This window comes from Berghia stephanieae, chromosome 4, assembly GCF_034508935.2.
Source record: "Berghia stephanieae isolate SIO BIC M18660-M18661 chromosome 4, UCSD_Bste_1.3, whole genome shotgun sequence".
NCBI classification, from domain to species: Eukaryota; Metazoa; Mollusca; class Gastropoda; order Nudibranchia; family Aeolidiidae; genus Berghia; species Berghia stephanieae.
Genome location: NC_088363.1, coordinates 56883901 through 56904126, shown reverse-complemented (window position 1 = coordinate 56904126; position 20226 = coordinate 56883901). Strand labels below are relative to the sequence as shown.

Here is a 20226-nt window from a genome sequence, read left to right as displayed (position 1 = left end):
TTTATCTTCTAAACCTCTAAATTTTTCAACAGGCGTCAGTGACTGTCAAATATGATTTCAGCTTATATTAAACATAATGTTCCATAAATTAAGAAAAACAAAATATGTTATAGAAGTTTTAGGACCTTTTGCGAGAAAAGATATCAGGAAGAGTTGCACTCTGTTTTAGCCAAAACCAGTACTTCAGAAAACGACGTAAATACTGAATATGGAGAGTTTATTTAAGTAATAAAGTAGTTTTAATCTCAAATAAACATGCCCCTTTCAAAACTAGATACCCATTAAGGAACCAGTACCATACATGAACAGTGAATTAAGAAAAGCTATATATAGAAAAAGAATGCTTCATATAACGAGTACTTGAAAGAAAAAACAAAAATATCATGGAAAAGTTATAAAGAACAAAGAAATTATGTGTAAAATTAAAAAGAAGTTCAATTAAACGTTACTTCTTAGAAAGGTGCACCGGAGGACAGAAGTCAAAAGATTTCTGGCCAACGGTCAAACCATTCTTATCAAAGAAGCATAACAAAAATCAACAAAAGATTGTACTCCAAGATGGTGATAAGATATTAAATAATGTTGGTGATATTTGTGAAACTTTTAAACTCTTTCTTTGTAAATGTTGCAATTGACATTGGTAAAGATGTTGTTTTTGATCAGGAAACTCACCCAAGCATCAAATCCATCAAAGAAAACTTACCCGACCTTCCGAAATTTGAATTCAAAGAACCTGATTCACATACTGTCCAGAAAGTTATCAATAATATCCATGTTAAGAAAGCAACTGGATTTGACAGTTTTCCAGCCAGACTTCTTAAAGCTGGCTCCCCCATGCTAGCTGAACCAATAACGAATCTAATTCACAAATCAATTTCTTTTGGTGTTTTTCCTGATCAATTGAATTTAGCACAAGTCACGCCTATATATAAAAAACAAGATCCTCTAAATGAACTAAATGTGAAAAACTATCGTCCTGTTAGCATTCTACCTGTTGTTTCCAAAGTATTGGAAAAAATTATATTTCAGCAATTATCAATATATTTCGATGACATTTTTAATGACTACTACTTGTGTGCTTTTCGTAAAGGCCATGGTTGCCAAACACTTTTGCGTTTAATTGAAGATTGGAAAGAGGCATTAGAAAATAACAAATATGTGGCTGCAATCCTCATTGACCTTTCGAAGGCTTTTGACTGCTTGCCTCACACCATTCTATTGCCAAACTAGCTGCCTATGGGCTAGAACAAAAATTATTATGTTACTTTTCTTTGTGTGTCATGATTAGAATCTTGATGAGGAAATGTTTTTAAGCGACAATGTATTACTATGTATTTATATGCACTATGTGTTAAAACCTATGTCGGTCAAAGGCTTCTATTAGCCTGACTAAATGAAACATTTTTTAAAATGCCAACAATAAATAAATATTTGAAATTGAAAATTGAAATAAAAATTCCTCTGGGGCTGACCTCAAAATATCATATGAGCTATAGAAACAGCAAGAGCAAGTTCAAAATCTTTTTGTTCAAAAGAAGTGGTATTGTGGATTATTACTCAAAGATGGCCACTGTGTTAATTGGCTGCGATATAATTGGTTATAAGTATAAGTGTTGTGGCAATTGCCATAACTGTCTGGTTAATTGAGACTTTTTCTTTAAGAGGAGAAATCTTACTATCGCACAGTTAATGTATCACAATTAAACAGACGTAATCCATATACTTTTATTTCTCTATCCTCAGAATCATGGAAAGCTAAAAGGCTCTGTGTCTCTTGTTTCTATCAAGATTGTTAGGGAAGTTGAAGATGGACGCTTAGAAGATAGATGCAATGTGTTTCAGGTATGAAGTTGAAATATATTTAAAGGAAATTATATTATTTTCATGTTTGATCAACCAAATATATAATAAAGTGATAGATCAGTTATATCCATGGGAGTAGCTGTTAAAATATCTTATTAATTTAGAAAACAAATGGTATAAGCAATTATAACAACTGTGTCGATAACTCATGATCATTGTTTGTAGGCAGTGTTTAAAGATAATTTTAGGTTGTAGCTTATTAAGATTTAAAAGAAATTTGCATTTTGAAGTCCTTATTTTTCTAAGATTGCTTTCTAAACTGTGTATTTATTAGAAGGAGAGCAATAAATACTCGGATTTTGGTTATCAAGGAAGAGAAAGTGGATATAATGAAAATTACAAATATTTTTAATTAATAGTTAATAGCATTTTACCATAGGAAAGAAAATTGATAATTAAAGTTTTGTTTATCTGAAGGCTGTGAATTTTCCATTTGAACAAAGCTGTATGCTGTTTTTTTAATTTTAATTTTCTGATCAACTAAAAAGTGAATTTAACGTTGCCAGAGTGTTCTTCCAAAAAACAAATGTAAAAAAATTCTTAACAATTATCAGTGATTCGTACTATATTAAGAGTAGCATTCAATTATCATTCAATATTTTCAATAAAAACAAGAAAACTTTGTAAAGATCCACTTCATCCGATGATCAGAAAATAAAGACTGTCTTTTTCTGGAATGAAGTATATTATAAAGTTGTACTTCTCCCTCTCTTCCAATATCCTGTCTTGTACCTAGCATGCAAATTGAGAGGAAAAATTAAGTGACAAATTGTAATGGGTGTCATGTCATCAGCATTTTTACAGTTTTGTCGCAATGTCAAACATGGGAATAATTGTATTTTTATCTTTGAATGATTTATTTTATTTATTTGTTTCTTTAATTATTTATTGATAATATGAATATTATTAACTCTGATTCATGATCGAAATATGTTGCTGCAAAGTTACAAATTAACCAACAAAATTTTGAATGACAATTTTTATCATTATTTATTTATTTATTTTTAAGATTATTTTTCATGTTATATTTTTTAAATTACAGATTGTTTATGAGGAAAAGAAGGATTATCCTATTTTATACATGGTGGCTAAAAGTTATGGAGAAAGGCATGCATGGTTGATTGCCATATCAGATGGTAAGAATTCATCAGGACATAATCACTCTTTTGAATAATGAATGTAGTCATTTTGTATTCAAGCTTTACTTCATTTTGTAAGTAAATGATATTTGTAGGGTTGCATTTTAGTCAAAAGGAAAGAGAATTATGATACAAGATGGGCATTTAAAATAGAAAGAAATCAAGTACCTCGTATTATTACATTGACCCTATGACCATAACTGTAAACCCAATTCCACAAGTTGTTTACTCATAATGACAATGTAGCTTTGAAAGGAATGCTTTACATCATTTCTTTAATTTATTTAAAAGGTAATCACGCTTATAATAAGTTGCAATTATAATCTGCTAAATTTTTATAAGACCTGATTAGTTTTTAAATCATGTTTATCTTAATGTTTCTTTTCTACTGCATCCCTTCCCCCTCCACTGATTATAATAAAATTATGAAATGACAAATTAATTATATCCAGCATAGATTAAAAAAAAAAATAGTCCTTTAAAGTTAAAGATTTGTATTCGATTAAGCTGGACTTTATTCCAATAATTTTTGTGAGTAAAAAATAGTAATGTCTGTTTTGGATTGGACGAGAGGGCAGACCTACCCAATCTTGCTTGGTGGACAGAGGAGCTTTAAAAAAATCAAAATACCGATTGAACCTTTGTTAGGCGAGTGCGAAACAAACTTAGCTTGAGGAAACAGAGATGCGAATCTTAAAGTATCAGGCTGAAAAAAAAAAAAAAAACATCTTATAAGGAAGAATGTATGTTGTATGTACTTAAGAAATTATGTCTCCTACCATTTTAATTATATTTCACAGAGGCAACTCGATGTGGAGCCCAATTTCTTCCTAAGTATCACCCTGGTGTGTGGACCAAAAAAATGGGATATTATAACTGTTGTGATCAGTGTGACAGGAATGCTATAGGATGTAAAAGTGGTAAGGACATTGATGGTTGTTTTGATCACTAATTGAAAGCTTGCCTACTGCTATCAAATAATTCATAGGACCACAACTTTAAAAAAATAAATTTCAAGCGCAGAATTACAAAGTGAGGGATTCCTGCTCTATCCGTTTAATTAAGTGTGAATGAGGTGATTTTGCAAAAAATATTTTTTAGAAAACAGTGCAGCTTCTGCAATAACACTTGACATTTATGTTCGGATTTTATCCAAATACTATATTACAGGATTTTGGTTATTCTCTGTTTGTCACATAATGGTAAAGGAGGGATTGAGTTTGACTATAAGCTAAGTAAAATAATCATACATGAGAAAAGCATCTTTGATTCAATAAAATTTGATGAAAGTTAGGTGCGAGAGCTTTGAGAATATTGTTCATTCATTAAGTTCTTTGTAATTACTTCTTATTATCTCCAAAGCAAATGTACAAAGTTTTATCATTTCAAAGAAATAGATCTGCTAGTTGGGATTATATAGGATGTTATTTTTTAAATTGAAAATGAATCAAGTAGGGTAAAATGTATAAAATGATTTACCCAAGGACACAATACCGTGCCCACACAATTTGACTTTTGTAATATGACAGGACATGTAATTCTGAGCTCTCAAAACCAATATTCTTAAGCTGCAATTGTACCTGCAATACTTTTTGTTTATTTTGTCATACAATCATCATTTATTTATTAATTATTTTATTTTATTATTTTTTTTTTTTACAAAGTTAAACCTTCCGATGAGATTGGTTTCTTTTCTGTAATTGAACAGGGTGTCCAGCAAGGTCGTAAAGTCGGAAAAAAGTCGTAGAATTAACCCCTTTGTCGTAAATGGTTGTAAATTTGCATCCATGATAGTCGTTAAAAATGTCATAAATTAAAGATTCAATTAATTAAAATTTTAAAAAGTTTATTGAAGAATTACATCTGGCAGCACAAATTTATGAATACAAAAAATGCCAAGGCTTAAAACCCAGGGGCTGGCATTTTGAAAATTCTAGGCACCAGTCAGACAAAGTCTTACCATTGAAATGTCCATTTTGCTTCCTCACTGATGTTGGGAGACTCCTCTGATCAAGTCTCTGGGGTGATCTGACCCCGTGTGAATTCAACACAAGATTAGGCCATTGCTATCATCATCATATACACCCCCTCCCCCCACACGCACACAATACCCCTCCTCCCCCCTTATTTTGTTTAGCATCTGCTGCTCCTTTTTCTCTGGAGATGTCAATACTACTACTACTACTACTACTACTACTACTACTACTACTATTACCACCACCACCACCACCACCAAATGTCGATGATTATGATGAAGATGATTGTGGTGTTGTTGGTGGTGGTTTTGGAGTTGATGTTAAATATGGTGGTGGTGGTGATGGTGACAGCCGTTGTTACTACTACTACGACTACTACTACTACTACTACTACTACCGCCACTACTTCTACCTCTACTACTGCCACAACTACAAGTACATCATCAACTACTACAACAACAACTACTCCTACCACCACCACAGCTTCTGAATACTACTACCACTTTATTAACAGCACTACAATTACCAAAGGGGAGCTAAGTAGGAAAATTAAGTGCACTCCTTACCCACTTCTATTACCTAATACATGTGATATCTAGTTTTGCCATTTGTGCTGGAAACTGTCTTTATAAGTTTGGTGGTAAAGTTGGTGTTCATTTCGATACAGAATTATCCATTGTTAAGACATTCCTATTTTTTGTCTCAAATTCCTATTTTCTGACCTGATTACACTTTTGGAGTATGAAGGGTTGGCAGGTCTGTTAAAGTTATTGGAAATGGGTTTTTATAGAAAGTTCATGGTTTGGTAAATGTAATATGAGCATAAACCATTGATTTCAGAAGACAATATTTTAATTTCGTAGGTTTAAATTTTTTTTCAAGGCCATGATTTTGACAATGAAATTTGCTGGACTCCCTGTTAAAGCGTGTCAGTTAGTATTACCACAATTTTCACAAAGGATGCAAATTGTCATCATTCACCAATTTAAATATTTGTTTTGATAGTTCTTTATTATCTTCAACAGATCAGTGTGTCCAAAAGAGCCCACAACCTCCGATTCCTCCCCCTCGCCCTGATGCCAGTCCAAACAGACTTGAGTATATCGCACTCTTTGATTTCGATCCACCTGAAGATGGGGATCTAGAACTCATACAGGTAGATATGAAATCAGAGATTAAACGTGTTAATTGTAAACATATTCAAGGAAAAATAGTGATCAGTTGATTGATATTGCAGACCTGCCAACCTGTACGATTAATCGTACAAATACGATCGGAATACGCGGGTACGATTTAAGTGGATTTAATACGAGTTTTTTAAAGATGTGTGATGTGAATGATCTTGATGATACATTTGATGCATTGATACACACATCTCGTACACCAACTGTTGACCGTGTTTCTGACTGAATGATGCATCACATTTAATACTATAGTTATCATTTGTTGCTTATATGATGCCGGTTTTCACCATTTTTCTCATACATTTTTGAGGATTTGCATAGACTTATGCATATAAGCTTGTTTTATACTTTAAATAGTCTCAGACCACATTTAAACTTTTGCCACTTATTAAATAGAAAATTCTAAGTGAAAATTTAATTGAACCAACATCTTAGACTATGAAGCCTTCAATTAAAAACTGTATTGCTAATTAACTTAAACATAAATGGGTTATTTCCCTTTATAATAACTAAATTACTCTATTTTGATTTATAAAATTTATAATGTTCTTTTTTTTTTACTTTATTATTTTGTACGAGTCTTGAATTACAAAGTGGGCAGCTTTAGGAACGGTATTTGGTTCAAAAGGAATTTTTTAGAACCATTTTAGAAGTATTTAACTTGTCTCTGCATATTTGAGCCATTTTCCCTTTGCCTTATTTTTTCTTGGGTGCTTTAATTGTAATTCTAGAACTTTTTACTATCCCAATTTCTTCCTTTTTACTGACACTGATTTGATCTAAATGTGTTGTAAGCACTGTAAAACCCTTAAATACAATAAAAACATCCTAAAAACATCCTAAAATAACCCAGGCAGCAGCTGCAGTGTAGTGCTGCAAAGATAAATATATATTTTAAGTCCCCATCTCAATATTGTAAATTTTTTTTTGTATACTCATTGCCAAATCCAAACTTCAATCTCCATTTTTTCAAACCAACTCTCTTTGACTGTTAGCACTAGGCTCTTTAACTATGAGAATGATTGTAAACGTTGATCAAGTGCTTAGTCTATCTGGCCTATCCAAAGAACTGATCATGTTTTTCGTCATATTTTTCAGGGGGAAAAATATATAATTATTGACAAAAGTGCAGAAAACTGGTGGTTGGCTGAAAATAGAGAAGGGTAAGTCCTGTATTGTTGATTTCTCTTACTGTCAAAATATAGCAGTGTAAACGTCACCTCAGACATGTAATGATTGTCAACGAAAAAGTATTTTGTTAAGTTGATTGAAATGTTATGAGTTGAAAACATTTGTATTTTATAATATTATGTATACCTACCAATCTTTACACTATAAATCATGATTCATTTTCTTATTTGTATAATTATTTTATATAGGAGAAGGGGTTACATACCTGCCAACTATGTCAAAGTAAATTCTGGTCTTGAACAATACGAGTGAGTAATTTAGCTGTTGTTCTCTTTGTATGTTTTTAAAAATGTTATATAATTTATTTTATTCAATGTTATTTGATCATGACATGAGCTTTCAACACATGTTTGACTAAAGTAAGTTTCATTATATTTTTCTTTAAAAAAAATAATGTTAACAATGATTTTGGCTAAATTTTACAGATAATTGTCATGAAAAATAGTAATAGTATATTGTTTGGTATTCACACCAAGTTCTGGAAAATTATATTTTATATCATGATATATAACTTGTTGGTTTCTTAAGTATAATTTAAGGATGATCACCGTGCACTATAGTATATGCTCATAAAACTAATAGTACAACAAGCGACCAGTTGCAACTTCAGACATAGCTTGAACTCAAACTCAAGTCTTGGCAGTGCAGCGCCACAAATTGAGCTAGAATGAGGTGACGCTCAATTACACACAGCGCAGCGGCGGGTGATCAAACTCAGTACCTTTCGGGTACAAAGCAAAGACCTTTCCGCTGAGCCACGGTGCTATATTCATTTTTGTTTATTACTTTTTTGCAGTTCATGGCTTCTAGCAGCTTAGTATCACAATAAAGACTTTTTCCAACTACCGTTTTCCGTGTAATAATTAACTGAGTGTATTTATGGTATATAATATATACTGTATCAGCAGTATAATATATCGAATGATGAGAGGAGTTTGGATTGCATTGTGAATTCACAACTTTGAATTTTAAAATAAAGTTAAGCTAAATTCTGCTACGGAGAAATACAGTTATCCATCCCACTTCTTTTATACATAGAGAGAAAAAAATTCAATACAGTAGATAAACAGAATAAGTTTTTTAATCAATTCATTCTTACCATGAAATACTCTTCTTTCAATCTTCCAGGTGGTATTACAAAGACTGCTCAAGACAAAGAAGTATACAGATTTTATTACAAAGTGGAAAAGATGGGTGTTTTCTGGTCAGGGATTCCATTACCAACAGGGGATCATACTCACTGTCTATTTATACAACTGAAAAGTGAGCATTTCTGTTTAGTTTATTCATCAAAATGTTTGACCTCTGACTTCTTTGAAATCTATTTAATTAAAACGGATTTAAATCTCTCTCTCTCTCTCTCTCTCTCTCTCTCTCTCTCTCTCTCTCTCTCTCTCTTCTCTCTCTCTCTTATATATATATATATATATATATATATATATATATATATATATATATTAGCAATCGCGTTGTCTCTATCCAAAATACCAAAAAAAAAAAAAAAAAAATCTTTATAGATGTTATATCTCGTCCTAATTTTTTGTTGTTAACTTGGAACCCTGCATTGGGGATGGGATTACTGTGCTAATTTAATAATTAAGCTCATTATTGAAATAGAGACACTATTTATATTTTCTTTATTTTCATATTATAAACTTATTCATGTATTTATTTATATTATTATATTTCTTTCTTTATTTATATATTTAACACATTTTTTGTTTTGTTTGTCAGTTGCTTTAGAAAATTGGTGAAATGAGGTTAATCAAGTTATTCTGATCTCTCTTCCAGTCTACCTTTTAAAACGTACTGAGTTCAGTTTTAAATATTTTATTAAAAATCTCTTCCCAGTAATGGCAATGTTCGTCAGTATAGGATTAGACGTACTGACCATGGAAAGTACTACGTGTCAGAAGCCCACACCTTTGACACTATTCCAGAACTTATACATTACCATAAACACAGTGCCGGAGGTTTGTACAAATAGTCAATTGTTAATATTGAAATTAAGATAAAATATACAATGTAAAAAAAAATATTTAAAAAAATAAAGATAGTGGAACTCATAATCTCTCTTGCATATAAGTAGTTTACAATTGAGAAAGGACATCTCTTTACTGTTTTAACTTTCTCAATCCCAGATATTTTTGCCCAACACAACCACCGAATTTTGGGATTCTTGGTACTTGTCTCAAATGATTTTTAAAAAGCAAAAAAAAAAAAAAAAAAGATTAAACCACTGAATATGTTATCCATAAACAATTTAAAATTACATTTAACGACGTTCAATAAAGTAATGTTTGTTCCTTACCCAGATTGGGCTTCTTTTTTACAAATTTCAAAACTGTGCATAAATTACATTTAAAAAGGTTTGAGTTCTAAAGAATTTTATTTATCTATTCAGACGTTTTTCAAACAGGCAAAATTATATTCAATTAAGAAAGAAAAAAAAACCAGTAAGATAGTCTGATAACCATTTTTGTGGGATTGAGACGGCAAAGCGTAGCCGGAATCCTTTCTGAGTTCAGGAAGGTTCTGAAAACTAATTGTGGAGCACTCACCTCACATGTTAAGGAAATGGTATTGGTCTTGGGCGCAGTCAAGGATTACTGAACCCTCTGTCCATCCAGGAGTGATTGGGAGTCAGTCAGATCTAGAGGAAAGTACTTTAGGATAGACTATCCAGGGGCAGTAAGCAATTGTCAGTTTAACACTGCAAGACCAAAGATTAACTTCAGCCTCATGGTCGTTACGACTTTGAAGGACCACTTTTATTACTGGAGTGAAAAGAATAGCTATCTAAATTTCTGTTTCATGATCTAGTGACTATCTTGTAATTTTTACCACCCAAAATATTAGTTTTATCCATATTCATTCTTACATGACTTACTGTTGTGTAATTATCTGTACGACTAAGTTAGTCTTTGTGCGACTTATTCAGAACTTTTTAATGCCAACCCAATATTACAATACGAGCATGATGAGGAGATTGAGTCAATAAAGATTTGACCTCACACTTTTAAACCTAGTTGTTTCCATTGCTTTTTACAAGAAATTAGCAACTGATGTCTATCTTCTCCAGAAGTTAATCTCATGGTAGCTACCAATATCTTGCTGAAAGTGATGGAAATCACAGACATATACCAACAAAAGTCACACATTGAGTCGACTTAAAACCAGCCCTGACAGCTGTAGGGTTAAGCAAAAGATTACTTTCCTACCATCAGTGAGTGAAGAGGTGTTTGAGAAATAACTTTCAATTTTTATTTTTATCGTAAAATGAGTTTCTTGAATAATTAGCTCGAACATTTAAAGAAAATAGAAACATATTGGAATTCATCAATCTTTATCCTGATGCTCCTCATTAATTTCTAATAATTTCCACAGGCCTTTACACAAGACTAAGAGAACCTCCTCCAAGGGGTAACATGCCATCCACTGCTGGCTTTAGTCATGGTAATCCCATTTCATTTTTGATTTTTACACATATACTTATACACTTAATCACTCAAATCAAAATTCAAAGGACTTGTTCATCTGACATCACTCATTAGAGATTGAAAATGAGAATATCAAGGGATGTAACTCATCCAATGATACTTCAAATGCCTATTTTTGAGCTGCCTTTCTTGATATCACACAATACAAGTATGGCCTTGAACATATCACAAGTTAGGTCTTGATGGAGTGTAGGATTTTAAGGAAGAGTGAATCGTTCCAGATTAGTGTTTTTGAATTTTTAACAGCATGCTAATAAATCTGAACAGAACCTAGTATTGTTGGGTTTCCTCTCCTAAGTCAAAATGGGATAATATTACACTTTGATGCCACACATTGCAAATATGGCCTTGAACATATCAAAAGGTCAGTCAGGGTGGATTGTGGGATTTTAAGGAATTGTGGATCATTTTAAAAACCAAAGGGATTATAAAGGATTATTGCAGAAAATAAAGAAGTAATCTTGTTTTTAGATCAGCATCGTCTCCAAATCAGTTGATAAGATAAGACAAGATAACACTTTATTCATCCCATAAAAGGAAATTTCTTTACAAACTCGCATGCTGCAAATATATAAATTAAACATAATGTTCCACATACAAATCTTGTCAACTTGATCATTTTAAATCAATTTAGGAGAATAATACTCTATTCATATCTAAATAAAACAAAAGAATCTTAAGAATTGAAAATTTCAAGAGAAATTCCTAAAAATTTACAGATAGTCTGGTGTATAAATGCCATATGGTTTAAAATATAATTTATTATTGTACAAGCGAATACTAAGAGGTAAAACATAATTTCAATGTTTTGTTTTTGTAATCTGTGATATCAAGTATTTACTTCTTTTGGAGAATTAAATTCTATCAAAAAGAGGGCGACTTTCATCTTTCCTGCTTTTAGATTTTGAAAGCAAGATAACAATCTGGATAGGTCCTGTGTGGTCTCATTTTAGACACAATAGACGATTTTAGGAATCTGTTTCTGTTTCCTCGTTTGACCCAGTGCTCTGTTGTCTCACTTTTTCCCACTTGCTTTTAAGTGAAAACCCTTTACATTGAACCTTATCCTCCTCATTTCTTACTTGTGCTGAATTGACCTTAAAAACGGTAATAATGTTTAAAACTCTTTTAAACAATATAAACAAAGGTTGACTTGTCTATAGGTCCAATATCATATTTTTTCGTGTTATCTTCCCGTCATCCATTTTTTTTACTCAGTGCACTTTCCATTTATTCTCATTCGTGTTTTGATGGGACATTTTATTTGTATTTCTTCTTTGACTTTGTGAGATGTACCGGCCTTTTGCAGAATTCTAGAGAGAATCTGGAATTTTATTCTGCATTTGTGTAATTGCCATTTCCACAACTGAGTGATTTTAATGAGATTTCATGGATGCCATTTGAGTTGTTTTTGACTTTTTAAAATGATTTTTTTGGACAAATTTTATCAAAGGATGATGTATCAGAATTCTACTACATGTCTATTGTTATTTATTATTGGGTTGAAAGATAATGTTTGATTTCACCATTTATTGTGGATCACCTAAGTATATTTGACAAATGCCTTCTGTTGTTTTCATTATTTCTGCTTTATTTGCAGAGCGTTAAGGTCTTAACTGTGTTTTATTTCTATTCTTGATTTAAATGTCATAGATCCTTATAATGCATGGTAGAGTTAAAATGGGGCAGGGCATCTAGTCTCATTTATTCTTATTCACAATGTCTGTCAGATGTTATTAGTTAAGCAAGAAACAAACCAATATTTTGGCTAGCCTAAGGTATAATATACAGGGTGTCCGTAAAGTCTGGACACAGTAAAGTTGAATATTTTTCAAAATAGTATTCAAAATTATTGATGGCAATGCAGATTTATTGCATTGAGTTTATGCAAATTTTGTGAAATGCATTGACTTTGCATTGCAAATGATGGCACACATATTGAAGATATTATTTGAATAGAATAAATAGTGAAAATAAAACTTAATTTTAATTATATACCAAAAATATTCAACTATCCTATGTGTCCAGACTTTATGGACACCCTGTAGTTGTAAATCACTTGCATATGGATCAAACGTTCATCTGTTTGAATCATGGTGGAATACTTTTTTTCTTCTCATTCCTACATAATTTCCAAGCTCTTTATCATACAGTCCTTTTCAAGGGACATGTTTTAATTGTTTCTGTCCAATTAATGCTAAAGAAATCATGATATTCTCCAGCTCCAATGTTCCAATGTTTTTGTTATAATATGGTTAATAATAACGCAATTTCATGTATCCAACACATTTTAGCATGCATTACTATTTTGTTATTATTTGTATATTTCAGATAAATGGCAGCTGGATGAAAGGAAATTGGAATCCGGTGTGGAACTGGGTAGAGGTTGCTTTGGAGTAAGTTTCCAATGTGGATTTTTATGTCTCAATGGTTCACATTCTAAAGCGATTTAATCAAGGACTCAGTTGTCTAACATCACTTTAGAAATTGAAAATGAGAAGATTATCAAGGGATGGTATTATTGTTGAGTTGCCATACTTATTTCAGAGTGTGAAAATATTACAAGATAAAGATCTGAACAAGTGTATGTGAAACGTGTCTGTTCCCTTGTTTCTCAAGAACATATTACCCTTTGATGCCACACAATACAAATATTACCTTGAACATATCAAACTGTCAGTCAGGGTGGTGTGAAGCATTTCAAGAAAGTGTAAATCTTTCATCAAGAGCATCGTTGTATCAAGAGTGTTTGTGTTAAATATGAAATCTGTAAAAATAACCGTGTAATCAGATGGTCTGGGGTTCGCCGGGGGTTGGATTTTGGGAGCTTTTCCCCTTGTATCTTTCTTTGTTTCTCTGGATGTCGATCCGATAGTGATAGTCTTTATCTTCTCCGTTACTTAGCTATCCATGTTTTTGTTTTGATTGTTTTTAAATAAAGGAGCATAATTTTTCTTTTCTGTTAAATGTATGTGTGTTTGTTGCAATGGAGTTAAGCTTATGATATCTTTAGGTTATGATTTTGATTTACATTTGTACTATTTTTGTTGGATTGCTTGTTGTTTTTGTTTCAGCGGTCTCTCATATAACCTCAATTGTGTTGGAAGAGACCTAAAGCAACAAACAAACAAACAAACAAAAAAAGGTTCGTTCCCCAGTCGAGGGAGACTTGATTTTTTTGGGATGTTTTTTTTTCTCTTGTACTTTTCTTTTTTGTTTTCTCTGGCACCTTTCATACTCACTAGTTTAGATCTTTATCTTGCTCCGGTACTTACTCCATAGTTTCTTAATTTGATATTTTTCAAAAATAAAAATGGAGCAACTTAAATGTCTTCGTCCTCGTCCTCTCCTGTTCAATGTATGTGTTGTTTGATGCAAGCGAGGGTTCACAGCATAAAACGCGTACCCTTGTGAAGAATATATTAAAGAAGGTATTAAAATTGTCCCAACTGTCGGCAGCCTCTGTAGTGTAATTGTCTGACTGGTAATCAGAAGGTCTGAGGTTCGATCCCCAGTCGAGGTAGACTGATGTTTTTGGTATTTTTTTTTACTTTTCTCTCTTGTTTTGTCTGGCACCTTTCATAAACACTAGTTCAGGTTTTTATCTTACTCTTGATATCAGATGTTTGAATGTTTTTTAAGACATTACTATAGGCACGGAATTGTTCTTGAAATTTGAGGTTTTATCCGTAAAATGTCCCTGAAATTTGACATTGAGGGTAGGCATGCCTGCCAAGGAAAAAAAAAAGGAAAGTACCTGAACCCGGGTCCTTCCGATCACAATGCAATGCCTTAACCATTATAGTTGTTTTCTAGGCCTGTGTTGCTGTTGGTGTTTTCATTCAGAATTAAGTTTCCCTGTTGCGCTGTACTCGCATAATATTGTGAATAACCTTGTATTTGGTACCAAATAAATTTTTATTTAATTACTTATTCAATAAAAGAAGCGTTAAGTTCAGCACACTTCTGCATTCTGCGTATCCAATGGTCTAAGATGGTGACCAGTGTCCATTTGTCCAAGGCCATGAATGCATTCCTCATCACCTCTTGAATATGGTCCTTGTCTTCAATTTGTTAACGTTGCAGCATTTCTTTCACCTAAGGGAAGAGATGGAAGTTGCGTGGTGTAAGATCAGGTGAATAGGGTGGGTGTTCCAACAATTCCCATGAGTAGCCCTTGTAGCTTGTTCACAACTCTTGACATGTGAACAGGTGCATTGTCATGATGCAGAACAACGCCTCGTTCAAACAAAGTGGGTCTTTTTTTTATGTATCGCTGGTCTCAGTTTGTCTTTAAGAACGAATCTATAATAGTTTCTGTTAACAGTTTCACCAGGTGGGACAGGCCAGTTCAGTTTAATGCCACATGTGTTTAAAAAAAACAACCCAATGGGCATCACTTTCTTCTCTCCTTGTTTCCGGTGTTCCCTTTCCTGCATGTCAGATCTCCCATCTTTAACTTCCCTGACCCAACTTTGAAAATTAAAAGAGCATTGTGCTCCAAAACTTTACAGAGGTCTCCTTGTAGTTCGATAGCAGACTTGCCGAGAAGAGTTGAAAATTTGATGACAACCCGAACATCATAGCATGAGAAGGTTATATCAATGTTTTGCTCTACCATTTTCCTTTTATTACGTTTGGACAAGGAGCAAAAGTACAACAAACTTGCCACGTCACAGTTTTATGACATGACAACCAATAAACTTGAAATTTGGCATCAAGATTTCTTAGATATGACATCATATTGTCTCTTATTTTGTTAGTTCTAGTTTGCTTATTAGGGAAGCTATAGAAGAGGGAAACTTAATTCTGAAACTGAAGCACAACTCGTTTATGCATATTTAAAAAAAATATTTAAAGGCCTTAGTAAATGGAGTTTTTAAAAATTTTTTAATGGTTTTTTTATTATTAAATGGGCTTAAAGGGGATCCCACAAAAAAGCAAAAGGAACTCATCTCAAACCACAGTCTTAACAAGTTCAGTTGACTTGTCTGAGAATTGAGAGCTTAACCATTTGAGCTATTGGAACAGCCACATTTTGTATACCCAACATATTTTCCCCTTTAAAAAGATGAAGTAGCAAGCAATTGTTACTGTTGGTTTTTCCTTACAGAAATCAGCCAAACTGTGGCTCTTTCGGCCTTATATGAGTTTGATGGACTTCTAGGTCTGGCCTTGAATAGAAGTCTTGCTGACACATTTTGCTCCATCCTTTAAAATAACCTAATAACCATAGGTGTTGGGGAGGTAGGGGTGAAGTGGCAGAGTAGTCACGACATTGCACTGTGATCGGAAGGAAGGTACCGGGTTCGAGCCCTGCTCCGGGCACTTTCATTTTTTTTTTTCCCTTGGGCTAGATGATTAACCCCCAATTTGCTCACTTTGGACAACATGACTGTTTCATCAAACGTCAAACATCTTTTTGATGGATCATTTATATTTATTTATGAATTGGCTAGGCAATGGCCTCTCACAATGCTCAATTTTTGTACAAATTGTGCATGGAATGCCTTAAATCTAGTGATGAATACTTCATAATAGTGCTGACGACTGTCATCAAGTTGTATTATGATTATGATGGTGAATATCATATTGATAATGATAGACCTGTAAATTCTCAGTCAATTAACTGAAATCAGTCAATTCGTCAAATTCAAATATTTTAAAAAAGGAAAAAAACAAATGAAGAAAGAAAGAATTCATGAATCGTAGTCGAATGACCATAGAGTAATTAGGAATGTTCCACAGCGCTATGCATAGCTCAAGTGCCGTTTATATTAACGATTGATATATTGCCAAGGCTAAGCGACACTTTTTAAAATTGCCGTGTCTGAACACCTCCTAGTGTATTTTCACACAGGCTTCGTGAAATTATTTTTTCACTTTCCAAACCTGTCGTGATCCCAATGGTAGCCAATTTTAACTGAGCCGCTGAGCAATAAATTTCACTGTTTCGTCTAAGCCAAAATTGACCATATTTACCTGGAGGGAAGTAAAAGTATTAAAAAAGTAAAATGCGAAAGCCGGAAGTGCGTTATGTAGACACCTTCAAATCGAAAGTTAGGGATTGCTACAGTACATCTCATTTGCTTCACATTGTAAATAAACTGGTTGACGGTTTCTAGTTTCTTCACTGATTGGGTACCTAATTATAAGAAACAATGGTAAGTAGCCTAATTATTTTCCCCGCAAATTAGTTTTCTGCCATTGTTTTGCTCAAGCGAGCTTGCTTGTTTACTATTCATTTCGATTCTTTGGATTTTTCCGCTACGCCGAATTACGCTACGAGTTTCAGTTCAGTCAATTTTTATAGAGCTCATTTACAGGTCTATAATGATAATGTCATGAAATGAGATCAAGCGGACACAAATGATCACTCAAAGCTTATAGTGTCCTTATCTAGCATTGAAGTATTTAACAACTTGTCTATCTCTCCTGCCACTTGAATTCACCTTTAGGTGGTATACAGGGGTACATATAGACGTGGCATGACCAAGATTGATGTCGCAATTAAAGAAATGAACATGGCACCACAATCAGATGAATTTATTCAGGAAGTCAAAACTATGACGTGAGTAGAAATACTAATTCTAATTGATTTATCCCTAAACTGTTGACATTTCCTTGCGTGAATCTGCTCTGCAGTAACCAATTTACTATTTACTCTTTTGTGCAATAGTGATTCTCATTCATCCATGGGTGTTAGATCTCTGGAATATTTCTGATTTCATGTGTTTTTTTAAATAAAAATTTTACATTTCTGTTTTTTTTCTGCATAATGAGACGCCTTTGTTGAAAATTATCCACCTATTTTTGAGTTTTAAACTCATGAAATGATCATTTTCTTTGTTTTATACCACCCATTGTTCATGAGCTGTCTGTCTGAAATCATTTTAAGGTCATACATGCATGAGCAAGTTTTGTCCTAAAGCATAATCTTAGTCACTTCATGTAGCCTTGATAATCTCAAAATCTACAAGGGTAACAGCTTATTTATTATCAATACACCGCTCAATTTCTTGCTGTCTGCTTATAGATGGTAGGGTTGATATTGAATCAGATAAATAGATAAGAAATTCTATCTAAATGATAATCTAAGTGTTTAACTTTGGTATTGTCAGGTTATAAGACAAATCGGATATTATTTTCAAAAATTATTTTATTAAACAGTTTGTTTATTGATTTATTTTTTTTTAATGGTTAATTGATTTTTCATATTTTTTTAATGGTTTTTGATTCATTATCTTACTTTTAGTCATTTTTAAATGTTCAAACTGACATTACAGTATTTATCATATTTTTTAAAAAGCCCATAATAATTTTTTTATATTCATTAAATTATTATCTTAAAATCTATTCAATATTCCTCTTAGGCAACTTCATCATCAAAACATAGTGCAACTATATGGTGTTATAGTGAGCGATACAAACCCAAAAATTGTCACAGAACTTCTGATTAATGGTAAGTAGAATCTCATGTCTGCCAATTATATACAGTGCTTCCAACTATCTATATTTTTACTGAAATCCATACTTGGGGCGGTGGGAGGTTGCTCCCAAAAATGTTCAGACTTTTTGACTGGCATCTGTTAAAGTACTGTATACATCTTAATCTGTGATGAGCTATTCCCATGTATGTTTTTTAGTTGCTCTTATGTCTACATCTATCTCAACCTCAGGACTTTTTTTTCTCTCAATCCCTTCCTTCCTCTTCAGAACTTATTTGTCTTTCAGTATCATGTTTTTGGTGTAAATGAAGTTTGATTTAAAAAGATGGGTCATAGTTATTGTAAAAGTTCTTGAAAGATTTGTGACTAAATATGATATTATTTTGAAATCTTAAGACGACACTGTTGCCATGGTGACAGCTTTGTTCACAGTGTAGTAGAAATTTGTCTTGAATTTATGATTCGTAGTTTCTTAGTAACGTAGTCTTTTAGTTAATTGCAAATTAAAGCCATTGTTTCATGAATTTGCTTTAAATCTTTTTGTTGTATATTCTCCTTTAGATTTTCCTACTGTTTTTAAAAGAGGTATTTAGTGCAATTTATACAAAACTAAAATGTTTTGTCTTTTTAAATTTGCTTTCGAAATGCTCGCTGAAATTTTTTTAGGCTATTGATTTTCAACAAACTCCCCCCCCCCCCCCCCCCCACCCCCCCAAAAAAAAAAACCAAAAAACTCAATTGTTCTTTAATTATTTTTATTGTTTGTAAGGAAAAAAATTCGTGTCATGGCGATTAAGGAGACATATGGTAGTAAAAATATAAATTTTCATTTGAAAAATAATGGTGATATAATCCAATTATCACTTAAAAGTTGGCGATTCAAGAAGTTAAAAAATATACAGGACATGAAAAAATATTCACCCATTGCCATGTAAATTGAAATTGTTTAGTGGCTATCTTGAATTATTACCATTTTTAAAAAAAAGACAAAGGCGCATACACCAATAAACAAATAGCATTAAAAATCAGCCTGATGATAGATTTGAAATGGGGACTTCGATTTCGTTTAATTCATGTGTAACTCCAGGGAGGCGAAAAAAAAAAGAGATTTTACAAATTACAAGAAAAAAGTATAAGTTAAAAACAATTAATATTGTTAATCATAAAAATATTAGGTAATTTCTTTAGATAAATGTCTTTGTCTATAATATTTATAAATTTGAAATCTCTAAATTAAAAATTGTAGAAGTTGATTTTATATGTCAAAATATAGGAACCTGAGAAAAAAGCAGTTAAAGCTGAAATGGGAGATTCAATCCTGCCTTACCAGTAACTATCAGGTATGGGAATTTTCAAGCAAAGGATGACTACATATTTTGGTATTTTATACCACCTTTTATGCCTTAATCTAAGCTTTCCAATGATGTATGAAATGAAAGTGCTGGATTCATGGAACTGTTGTTATTAAGGGATGAGTTTTGGTTTTGGAAGAGTTTTTAAAATTTTTTTTATGGGCTTTAAATCAAGGTATAATCTTCTTACTGTTAGATTATTATGAATTCTCTCTCAGGTGCTTTGAATACGTATCTCCAGACGAATAGAGTAGTGTTAGAGGACAGGCCACAAAAACTATTGGACTTTGGTTTACAGGTATTATGAACACCCCCCCCCCTTCTCTCTCTCTCTCTCTCTCTCTCTGTCTGTCTCTCTCTCTCTCTCTCTCTGTCTCTTTAATTCAGAAAAGTGAGTGGAGCAGGCACTTATGTTGGTAACAACAAGATATGAAGTGAATAGAAAAGTGCCAGAAGACAATAGAGAATAAAAAATTTTTCGCGGCGGTGGTGGGGTTTGAACCTGCGACCTTATTGGTACGACAACTCCGCCTGGCAGGTGAGAGCGTGGCTCTACCGTGTGAGCTATCCACG

General features: G+C 32.7%; 1 protein-coding gene across 1 annotated transcript in view; it reads left to right on the top strand.

The window, feature by feature from the left end:
* Positions 1 to 20226, top strand: part of LOC144970879 (tyrosine-protein kinase TXK-like) — a 39325-nt gene that overhangs the window by 4654 nt on the left and 14445 nt on the right. Inside the window, exons 3-15 of the mRNA XM_078911014.1 lie at positions 1744 to 1842; positions 2906 to 2999; positions 3803 to 3922; positions 6004 to 6134; positions 7261 to 7325; positions 7542 to 7601; positions 8482 to 8616; positions 9205 to 9326; positions 10741 to 10809; positions 13185 to 13249; positions 17312 to 17424; positions 18227 to 18315; positions 19872 to 19951. Of these exons, the coding sequence (XP_078767140.1) occupies positions 1744 to 1842; positions 2906 to 2999; positions 3803 to 3922; positions 6004 to 6134; positions 7261 to 7325; positions 7542 to 7601; positions 8482 to 8616; positions 9205 to 9326; positions 10741 to 10809; positions 13185 to 13249; positions 17312 to 17424; positions 18227 to 18315; positions 19872 to 19951 (1242 nt within the window). The remainder of the gene's footprint in view (positions 1 to 1743; positions 1843 to 2905; positions 3000 to 3802; positions 3923 to 6003; positions 6135 to 7260; positions 7326 to 7541; positions 7602 to 8481; positions 8617 to 9204; positions 9327 to 10740; positions 10810 to 13184; positions 13250 to 17311; positions 17425 to 18226; positions 18316 to 19871; positions 19952 to 20226) is intronic.